We start from the raw sequence: 11,752 nt of genomic DNA on the forward strand, positions 1-11,752 counted from the left end.
AGACAAAACAAGTCTTTCCACTACCAGGTTCTTATTTGGAAATAGTCAGAGATTCTATTTTATTATTGATTGTTATGATTATATCTTATCTAGCGAAACAACATCATTTTTGAAAAAAATGTAAATGTATATGTTTTATATAAACAAATGATCGCCTTGCAAGTGGTTCCGCCAAAACCACACTTTTGTATTCTTCAAAAAGCTTACGATGTATGTCCTACGCTTTCCCTATTCTACTTACGTTCCGTTGAAATACGTTTGAACTACGTTCCTTAAGTTCAACAGGGAAGGCGTAGGACATACAGCGTAAGCTTTTTGAAGAATACAAAAGTGCGGTTTTGGTGGAACCACTTGCAAAGGCGATCATTTGTTTATATAAAGCATATACATTTACATTTTTTGGGAAAATGACAGATTGTTTCACTAGATAAGACCCTTATTCCTCGTCTGGTATCGTATAAAGCCATTTCAAGCTGCACTGAAACTGTAATTTTGACCTTCAACAGTGGAGTCCATTGAAATCCACTATAAGGAGAATAATCCTGGAATGTTTTCATCAAAAACCTTCATTTATTTTCGACTGAAGACAGAAGGACATGGATATCTTGGACGACATGGGGGTGAGTTAATAATCAGGAAAATTTTATTTGAAAGTGAACTAATCCTTTAACTAATGTTAACTAATGAACCTTATTGTAAAGTGTTACCGATGGTTCTTTAAAGGTTCTTTACACATAGTAACAGTTCTATTTAGAACCATATCATCCTGAAGAACCCTTTATATGCTGAAATGGTTCTTTGTGTTTGAGTTAGGGTTCTTTATTCTCCCCTTTTTGTTTTTCAAATCTGTAACTGTCAAAGTTACCTCATACTGATTTTCTGGAGGTCAGCCATTCAATTACACAGATTATCAACACACTCTTAACAGGTAAATTATTTGATTCTTCCTTACAATATCTTTAAATTTGAATTTTAAAAACTGGCAATCAAAATACACACATAATGATGGACATAAAGACATTTCACTGTAACTTGATCTTCATTACATCTATATCATGTTTAATGTCAATTGTTATTTATTAATGTATTCAGCTAATAACTGTTGTTAGAGCATTTTTGCTATAATTTGCCATGTCAATAAAAAAAATGAAAGTACCTAATTGACTAAATATGTATGTTTTAGAGGCAACAATCATATTATATAACCAGGAAAACAGAGGACTAAAAAAAAATATATATATATATATTAATAACATATAAAAATTATTAATATGAAAATACTAATATACTAATATTGATAAAATAAACTATTATTAAAAAGGTTATTTATAACACCATTAAGGTCCTATACAGCACTTTTAAAGCATGATTCTTTATGGAACCTTATAAAAAGGGTTGCTGAAGCTGAAGAACCACAATTTGGTACTGTTTTGAACCATTTTTCTTAAGAGTGTACACTATTTACGATCAGCACTTCCAGGTTCCAGGTTCAGGTCTGAACGTTGACTCATTATTGGCCAGCTCCTGCGTCAGCGTCACACGCCTGCGTTTGTGCTGCTCACATGAACAGCGTCGGCCACTACTGAGCCTGCGTTCTGACGTAGAACACAGAAGTCTGCACTGTCTATACAATGGAAACTGTGTATGAGAATGACAGTGGAAAGATGAAATTGTTGAATAAAGTTGTGATTTTAGTTTTGTTTTTGCGCACAAAAAGTATTCTCCTCGCTTCATAACATTAAGGTTGAACCAGTGCAGTCACTTGGACTATTTTAACGATTTCTTTATTACATTTCTGGACCTTGAAAGTGGTGGTTGAATTGCTGTCTATGGCGGAGTCAGATACCTCTCGGATTTCTTAATTTGTGTTCTGAAGATGAACGAAGGTCTTACGGGTTTGGAATTACATGAATTTTCATTTCTGGGTGAACTAACCTTTTAACTGATTCTATTGTTCTCTTTTGTAAGTTGCTAAATGATTAAATGTAATGTAAACAATTGTAAGTTACAGTACCTGTAAGGAATAGTATCAGATATTCTTACACTATTCATAATGTTAAGATAATTATTTGTCATTTTTTTTACTGTCTTTCCTGAGCTCTAAATCAATTACCGGAGAAAATTTATTCCACTGACGTTGAGACATACAGCACGACACCACAGCAGGTTGACTGTGACATTTAGAAAACAGATGCATCAAAAAGCATACAATATGGAGTTTATGGAAGATTCTCTGATGATTTGCATACATCTGGAATTCTAGGGCAAATCATTGGCAAAACAAAGGCGAGAGTTTTGAAAAGGTCTTATCAGCTGTCACCCACTGTCAGCTGCAAAATCAAACCCAGAAAGCAATTACAACACTTAACTCTGCTAGTTTTCTTGATTATTTAGATGCAAAAAAAGGTCTAATGTGTTTCTAACATAATAGATATTATGAATAATGGATATGTGGATGCATAATTTTTCCAAGAAAATCATTTAGACCTATTTCTATCTAAATAGAAAATAAATAAATTAAATAAAATGTTTAATGGACTACTTCTTGAACGGTGGAGCATGTTATTACTTAACATAAGAATATATGGATGTAATTCAAATACTGATTAATATGATTTTACTATGGTTAACTGTGACAGTGTTTTGATTTGAAATGCAATTTTCCATTTTAATTTGCACTTAAGCACTGACTGTCAGTAAAGGCCACTAATGCAAAAATGTTACATTACACTCTGATAGTGCACAACTAAAAGCACTGCCTCACGCATGTACCAATGCCCCCAAAATGACCAACAACCAAACTTCTTCATTAACAAACCCATAGTTTTTCTTATAATTTGTCTGATCAGACACACTTTACAACAAGCCATAAACCTCCAAAAGGAAGAGAGCTTCACTGAGTAACCTCAATTGCTCACTGCCACACTACATAATCAACTCCAGCTCCGAGAAATTTGTTCATATGTGGCCTCCATGAAAAACTGCTTGAGTGTTTGAGTGTCTCATGACTCAGAGTTATAACAGGAACTCCCAATTAAGATCATTGCCAAGATATAATTACTATCCAACCTCATTAAACATCACTGAGCTGTGGTCCTTGAAAGCATTTCAGACAAAACCTCTAAAAGCTCTTCTCAGAAGCTTGTTTCCAAATCAAAAGAATTGTGCTCAGTGCACCGCCATTACAAAGTCTTGAAGAATCTGTGTAAAATATTTTATTGGCCTAACATTTGCAAAATGTTCATAGTGTAATGGGCTGCATTGCACGACCCTTTAAAGAATGTACTTTTCCTAGTTTATGGGGAAATGAAGACCCTAACTTGCCTCTGGGTTTTTGTATGAAACATGTAATACAATCAATTACAAAATAAAGCTAATAAACAGAAGGTAAGAATTTTTAGGCCTGAGCTCAACAGTTGAAATGTTGAGCTGTGGTGCTCATAATGGCAAGTAGAGCTGCATGATTCTGGATAAACTGAGAATCAAGATTTTTTTTTTTTTTTAAATAGAGATCACAATTCTGAATAGACAACTAAACAAAATAAACACATAATTTACTAAAGGTCCTGAAAAAATGTTAATTGCTGCAGTCCATTAAAAAAAAAAAAAAATTATTTATTTGAAATAATTTCTTTTTAATCAGGTTGAATGAATGATTCAATGACTCAATCATAAAGACTTATTAATTAACTGATACAATTTTTATTTGAAGCATCAAGTTACTTTTAAAAGATGATTTCCTTTATTTTGATTATCTCTATTGTAGACATCAGTGTTTATATCTGAACTATAAACTTTTATCCCAGCACTTCTGTAATAATTTGAATTATTGTAAGACAGAAATAATGATCCTGTGTGGTTGAAAAGACTGTTTGTGAAGCTGTTTCATTCCTATACAACTGCTCTTTCTGGGTCAGCGGCAGCCCCAACGCAGATCAAAATCACTGTGATCGTACTTGTCAAAGGTTTAATAGACATGGCCAATCTCTGTAATTTAGGAATAAGATTGTGTGATCTTTTAATGATTAATCGTGCAGTTCTATCGTCAAGTATCTATTATATTTTTATACCAATATTAGAATGGGGCCCCTCTGCTCTGGATAACTAAAGCATATTCAATTCAATTAAATTCAATTCACATTTCTTTATTTAGCGCTTTTCACAATACATATCGTTTCAAAGCAGCTTTACAGATAATGCATGTCAAAATTACAATATTAGAAGAATGCAGTTAGCAAATAATGTAATAATTTGTGAAATTAATTTTTGGCGCCGTCTCCTTATAAGTGTCATGATCACCGTCTGTTCCTGTCAGTTCCCGGACTACATCTCCCATCATCCTCTCTGCCACTCACCTGCACACACTTAACACTAATCACTAATCACCACACCCAGCTGCAGCTCATCACCAGGACTATAAAAGACTCTTACACACATCACCTCACTGCTAGGTCTTGTTTTCCCTGTGTGACATTTCCAAGCGTTGTTATTCTGTTTCCCTGTCTGTTCTGGTTCCTGTTGCTGATCCCTGTCTGGTTCTACAATTGTGATTGTTAGCTGCCTGCCTTTTGACCTCTGCCTGTTCTCTGACTACGATTCTGCCTGTCTCTGATGTTCCTGTTCGCCCCGTTTGACCATGCCTGTACGACCACGCTCAACATTTAATAAAGCTTTGCATGTGGATCTTACTCTGAGTCCCGCCTACGTTACAATAAGCATACAACAAACATATTCGACAACTTACCTGGGGAACTTGGCCAGTCGGGAAGTAAGCAGTGTTATTTTAATACTATTCATATAGATTTTGTTAATATTTTGAATTAGATTTTTTAATTTATAATCTTTTATATTTTTATTTTTTATATTTAATTTAGTTGTTTTTTGTCATTTTATTTACTTTTTATATGTTATTTTTTGTATATATATATATATATATATATATATATATATATATATATATATATATATATATATATATATATATATATATATATATACAAACAAAAAATAACATATAAAAAATATATTTAGTCTGTTTATTTAGTTCCCCCCCCCCCCCCCACACACACACACATTTTAGCACTTCAACTTAAACTAAACAAAAATGAGAAATGTTACTTTGCGAACTTCCTGAAATAAAGGGTTTTTTCTTCAGCTAATGTTTATTATTATTTAAAGTAAAAATTTAAAAATTGGATGGTTTTAGTTTTAGTTTTGTTAACAATAATAACCCTGTGTGTATGGATTAATTTTATGTGTTTTTGAAGGGTTGGATTCAGAAACCTGATAAAAAAATTAAACATTCTTCAAAATTAATTTTGTGTTCCACAGAAGGGTGAGTAAATTTCATTTTTGGGTGAACTAATTATAAATGATAGTGATGTTTGCCTTAGAAAGAATGAGTAATAATGAACTCCAATACACTCTGTTCATTAAACAAAAAATATCACCTCAGCTTTAATAAGGTTTTAATCAATCACTTCATAGCACTTTGATGACAAATTCCAGAGCTGAAGTTTATAAGAACATGTCAAAAATTACAAACACACAGAATAGAAGCCAAACAAAAGCTACCGCAATGTTTTGCCCTCTACTGTATTTCACATTCCTATCCTTTCTACAGTTTTCTGTAGGTGATAAGTATAAAACAGTGTTGTATCACTGTAGTTTGAAAATGCAATAAATCAGAATTGCATCTCTACACATTACTAAGGGCCACACATTAAATAAACACTATTTTGGGATGTTAGGCAAACACTTTATAGGTTGCAAGAACATATCACTTTTGCAAACCACTATTATAAAACATCAGCAAATTTCATATATGATCTTTGATCTGTTCATACTCTAGAAGAGAACTACTACTTACATTTGAGAGTCTCTCCAGCATATGGAATATGAAGTTTGAATCTGTCACAGCAAGGACCAGGCATTAGTGATGTGCAGCTAAAGGGAAAAGAGAAAAAAAAATGTCAATGACACTTTGATAACAGAGTATGATTTTGAGGCACTACACAGTGTCCATCTTTATTCATCAGAACATATGAAGTACATTTACACTACCAGTCAAAAGTTTAGAACAAGTAGGATTTTTTTTAAAGTCTCTTATGCTCAACAAGGTTGCATTTATTTGATCATAAATACAGTACAAACACTAATATTGTGAAATATTACTGCAATTTGAAATAACTGTTGTCTACATGAATATATTTTAAAATGTAATTATTTCTGTGATGTCAAAGCTGAATTTTCAGCATTCATGATCTGTCAGAAATCATTCAAGCTAATTTGGTGAAAATCGGCCAATCGTGAAACAGTTGCATCATCATCAGATCTCGTGCTGCCGATTTGGACTGCAGCGCCTGACCCAGGCGGCTGTTCTCATCTTGATCTCGAGTTACTTTGATAGCACACGTGATCGTGACACAGCAGCGGTGCCGTTCAAAGTATGACAAACTTTCTAACCAGAATGCATTGTGTTTGTCAGGCACCGCCACTGATCGGCCTGTGCGGCACTGCATTAAGTCGAACTCACTTCATGACACATGAAACTAAGGAACCAATAAAAGCAAGTTATGATATATAGTTAATATGATAAATAGTTATGAATATACATATAATAATTGAAAAAATGGGGACCATGAATAGGCTTTGCAAAAATCTTAAAGGCCCTGAACTGTAAAGCTCAGCAAGGGATGAAAAATTACAGCCAATCACTTTTTCAGCAAACATACTGCACTGTAGTTGTTTTGATATTATTTTTAATCTAGATTTGAAGAAGTAGTTTTTATATAGTAAGCTCCTGATTGATCAATCCTGAAAAGTCCCCTCAGCTTTCTGGAATTCTGATTAAGCAATTGTGATAAGATTTTAATTCAAAAGTAGGGTATTTTAGTTCAAGATATTAGTCATATAATTTGGAGAACTTACAAAAGCATTGTTCTCCAAAAGTTATCATTTATTGTGTAGTTCACAGAACACTTACCCACTCTTGAGGTCAGTGATCCGGAGACAGCTAGATGAGTCTAAACCGACCCGTCCATTGCGCACCACAGTGCAGAGTAAAGGCCGCAGTTCAGGAGAAATCCGGCTTAGTGCCACTTCTGGAGAGAGACTGTTCATCTTCCAAACAAGGCTCTGTCAATGTAATGAGACACCATGACAATGCAGAAATTTAATTTAGATGTACATTCATCGTCAATGTTTCCCATTAATTACATGCCAATAGTAATTACCACCAGTCTAAACCAAGGGTGGGAACCTCTGGCTCTCAAGATCCACTGTCCTGCAGAGTTTAGCTCCAACGCTGAACAAGCTAATCGAGGTGTTCAGGATTACTAGAACGCTACAGGCCGGTGAGTTTGATCAGGGTTGGAGATGAATTTTGAGGGACAGAGTTGACAAGCCCTGGTCTATTCTGTCCCACCACAGTTTCATAACAAAATAACAATCATTTCTTCTCTTTTAATAATAACACAAAATATCTCTAATATTGTGTTCAATTGCGGTTGGGATCAATTTCAGAATGATTTTTTCCTGCTGATGAATAATAAAAACATTGACAGCCAATCAGAATCCATCCTGCTTTAAAGAGCTTGAGCATTTAAAGCAGCGGACAACAAAACTGTGCATTTCAAATAAACACTAATATACACTACTAATAAATAATAATAAACTAATTAACACTAATATTTTAGTTATCTTTATAGTTATCATTCTTGGTGTGAACAGGCCTTTATGGATATTATTATTATTATTATTATTACTATTCTAACTGATTGGCTTCCTAAAAATACCAGTGTGAATGCAATGTAGACTGAGACTCTATTACAAATAAAAAGAGATATGAGTCCACTTTAAAGTCCAGGTACAAGTCAATGAAAAGACTTTGCAATCTGACTTCTCTGTTGCACTCCGACTCTGAAAATGAGCTGGAACTATTTCTGAACTCTCAGAATGCTCCAGATTGATGCATATGTATCTTTAAAATGTACATTTTCTTTCAGCGAAGGAAGTCGCTGGATCCATATCCAGTAGGAACCAAGGTCCACCTCCCATAGTCTCACAAAATTGAAAACACTGACATCATAACTGCAATTATTGCTTGACTTCTGAAATTATGCAGCTTTCAAAAAGTTAATATGGTTTAGAATAGGTCAGAGGCCTGTTGCATGAAGCTAGCTGAACAAACTCAGAGTTTCAGAGTAGGTTTAGAGTTGACAAAACAAAATTCAGTATAAACATTCTCAGTCAACTCAGATATGAATAAAAAAAAAAGACTTTGAATAAAAAGAAGAAGAAGAAGAAAAAAAAGAAAGATGCAAATGTAGATGCCCCAAAAAGTGTATGGACACTTAAAGGTGCAATATGTTATATTTTAAAGAGCTACCGCTAAAGGTCACTAGAGGCCTATTCAAAACAAAGGCGTAACTTGATGACACCAAGTCTGAGCGTGGAATCTTGGGACATGTGGTCTTCACGTCAATGGACGGTGGAATAGAATTGGGATAGGACTCGGGAAGAAATCATGTTTATGGATGCGATTATTAACGTTACTGTAGTAAGAAGCAGAGCAGGACCGAGTGTTGTGGGAGCTGAACGAGGCCGCTGGAGCGATTGCGCAACACACACCGCGAGCAGCGGAACTTTTATTATGACACAGTCGCCGGCGCCGCTTCTCCGGTCATGAGTATGAGGTAACACAGCTCTGTTTATCATATTAGATACATTTGAGTGTGTTGAAAATGATGTTATAAGTTATAACGTTACTCTGTGCGTTTGCTCGGCGGCTGCTGTGAGACATTTGTTGCACACTGCAGTAAACTAGATTGATATTCAAATATCATATTAAATGCTGGATGGCTTGTGTTGATAAATTAATTTTAAAACATATTGTGTGATGGAGAAAATGCTGTATTACTGTTACTAAAAATAAAGCTGCTTCTGATTATGCTATGCTAGCTACTTCAAAAAACATTGTTTTTCTTTGAGGCATGGTAAAACATGGTACTCGCAAAAAATCAAGAAAATTAGATTTAAACAATAAGACTAAACATGTTGAGCTATATAACAATAATTAGTTTTCTGTCTATAAATATATCAAAACAGTTGGTCCCTTGCCTATTAAAACATGTAATATATTAAAGCTTCTTTGGTGTTTCCATGGTTTCTACAAAATAAAACTGAAAACCGAGGATAACGCGGGTATGACGCAATTGACAGGCAACTCCTCACACGTCCCGGAGCCTTGGATAAAATTGCAATTTTCTCATGATTTACAAATAGTTCTAAACATTTGGGATATTGTAAGTACTACAGTGAACAAAATATATAACACTGTTGATTTTGGATATTTTACTAAAAAATTCTTACATATTGCACTAAGTTGCACATAAAAATGTATGAATGTAATTGGATTAGATAACAAGATATCAAATCTGTATGAGCAAATAACGATGATAAACATTTTCTCAGTACTAAAATTTCTGAATCATGTCTGCAAGCATCAACTAATCCCACTGTCACTGGTAGGAGAAATATGAATCAGGTTCCCTCAACACTTGTAACCACAACTATGAACAGATTCCACTATCAGGCAATCAGAAACTGTCTAAAACCGCTCTCTTCATTTTGAACAGTATTTTTATACTTAAACTTCTTTTAGAAATTTTTTGAGAAGTGTACCCCCACTATCACCTTAAATAAGAGATTATCAGATATAAAATCAGAATAGGATGTATTGTCCTTGTTGACACTAATTAATAAGTGGATTTCCACAGTATAAAAGAACTAAATCATTTAAACACAAAACGTAAATAAAAAGAAATCGCCATCAGCGTGATATTCAGCTGTGTAAACCGCATTATTATATTAGAACACATTATAAACACTGATATGTCCTAGTACTGTCAAGCAGCTGCACTGACACACGAAAAAACAACACTACCGCCGCCGAGCTTAACCCTGTGAATGAATTAATCAAATAATTTGTGTTTGTTGTGTAGTTTAATTTGATTTAGTTTGTTATTCAGTTTGTTTTGGAGCTGCAAATATATGCTAACAGACTGGCTAACATGCTAATCCAGCATTATGAATGAGTCTTTTTAGCCTAGTTATGTTTCTTTCATTATCAACGGAGTCGTTTCGATAAAGTAATTTTTTGGTAAGTAACAAAAGCCTTTTCAGTACCTTTTATATGTAATGTAGCACAAATTTTGAGTATGAACTCATTCCTTACTTCCGCTGTTGTTATTGAGACTTGTTTATGGATGTTCATCAATATGCCTGATACCTTTACCACAACATTACAGAATGACTACGTGAATAATACGTGCATGTGTTCAGTAGTATAATGTATTAGACACAGCTACATTTTCTACATGATAAAAATGTTTGGGCGCGTTTTAAAAGCATAAATAATTATTTCTTAAAGACAGGAGAATACTGGGACAGCTCAAATGGTCTTCCGTCCAGTCACATGTGTTTCTGTGCTGTCAAATAGACGTGAGTACAAAGTGCTGCTTTGGCAAATTAGAAATCGCTTTACTCAGTGGACAAGTAGGTACAATGTAAACTATTTTAATGTACCAAATGTTTTCAAATGCTATACACTTGAAATTATTTAATGTGATATTGCATGAATTCTTGTGAATAAAACGGTTAATCAACTATATCCCATACACTGAAAAACATACCAGTTGCTAGTACATTTCACAAACAATTACAAAGAAACGGCAAGTAACACATTGAATTAATCGAGAAATTTAGAATTAGAAAACTGATTTTTATTTTTTATTTTTTTTTTTGTAAAATGTACATCAGTAATCTTCAATAATCTGTGTTGTTTACAGTTTCAGATTTTTTTTTTTTTTTTATTTTCACAGATAATAGGGACGATAGTAGACTTTGATCACAACCACTGTCCTGCTAAACCAGCCTAGATAACACAGTTTTGTAAAAATCATTTTCACATAATGTCTGATTGTAAATAAAATACACTTCTATCCTAACTGGATACTATTATTCCCAACATTGAACATTTTGGGGCTGCAAGAACAGGACTAATAATTTATGATTTGTCAGGTAATTGTAAATATATATTACATATATATATATATATATATATATATATATATATTGCATCTCATATAAAATATTACATCCATACGTATATTAAATCACTAAATTCTTTCTTTCACATGTAACTGTCTTTGTTTGTTTTATCGTGCAGTGAGGATCAAATATATCAAAGTGTCAGCAAAACACTTCAAGCCATTAAGACTGATTTGAATCAAAGTATGCAGAAAATGCAGCCTGGACTTCAGTTATTTTGAGAAAATGTAGGCTGTTCCTTAGCCAGCGGCAGGCTTTTACGGTCCCCTGAGGCCTGCTGGGAGATTTGAGCAGATTAACACTCTACTATTCACATACGTTGCCTACACGCAAGGGATTGAATTAATTAAGGATTTCCATGGTTGTTGTCAATCACATGATCCAGTCCTGAAATAATCATCCACATTAGAGTAGGCATGTTCAATGTGGAGCATAACTACAAACCATTTAATTGTTGCTCTCTGAAATTTAATCTCAACATTTTGTTAGAAATGAATGTAAATAATGTCTGATGTTTTAGTATTTTAATATTCAGTCTAAATGTTTTTTTTTTCATTATTATTAATGTTGTTAGGGCATGCCTGAAGACGTGAGTGTTGTAGTGGTGGGTTCTTGTATGACCGACTTAGTAAGGTAAGTC

At 33.8% G+C, this 11,752-nt stretch overlaps 2 protein-coding genes across 12 annotated transcripts in view; one reads left to right on the plus strand and one right to left on the minus strand.

Annotated features, from left to right (window-relative positions):
* The window catches only part of babam2 (BRISC and BRCA1 A complex member 2), a 97,692-nt gene extending 87,417 nt beyond the window's left edge, over positions 1 to 10,275 (minus strand). Inside the window, exons 1-3 of one of the 3 annotated variants that reach the window (XM_067368244.1) lie at positions 10,189 to 10,275; positions 6,986 to 7,137; positions 5,870 to 5,946 (exon numbers count right to left, since the gene is read on the minus strand). In XM_067368244.1, coding sequence (XP_067224345.1) covers positions 5,870 to 5,946; positions 6,986 to 7,122 — 214 coding nt within the window. In that variant the 5' untranslated portion in view covers positions 7,123 to 7,137; positions 10,189 to 10,275. Of the gene's footprint in view, positions 1 to 5,869; positions 5,947 to 6,985; positions 7,138 to 7,235; positions 7,683 to 10,188 lie in introns of those variants that run through there. The other 2 variants (XM_067368245.1, XM_067368246.1) reach the window with 2 other exon arrangements.
* Positions 10,276 to 10,467: 192 nt separating this feature from the next.
* The window catches only part of rbks (ribokinase), a 36,190-nt gene continuing 34,905 nt past the window's right edge, over positions 10,468 to 11,752 (plus strand). The window contains exons 1-3 of one of the 9 annotated variants that reach the window (XM_067367036.1): positions 10,515 to 10,557; positions 10,884 to 11,082; positions 11,687 to 11,745. In XM_067367036.1, coding sequence (XP_067223137.1) covers positions 11,071 to 11,082; positions 11,687 to 11,745 — 71 coding nt within the window. In that variant the 5' untranslated portion in view covers positions 10,515 to 10,557; positions 10,884 to 11,070. Of the gene's footprint in view, positions 10,562 to 10,588; positions 11,083 to 11,230; positions 11,746 to 11,752 lie in introns of those variants that run through there. The other 8 variants (XM_067367040.1, XM_067367037.1, XM_067367039.1 and 5 more) reach the window with 8 other exon arrangements.

The sequence above is a fragment of the Chanodichthys erythropterus genome, chromosome 18 (assembly GCF_024489055.1).
Source record: "Chanodichthys erythropterus isolate Z2021 chromosome 18, ASM2448905v1, whole genome shotgun sequence".
Taxonomy (NCBI): Eukaryota; Metazoa; Chordata; class Actinopteri; order Cypriniformes; family Xenocyprididae; genus Chanodichthys; species Chanodichthys erythropterus.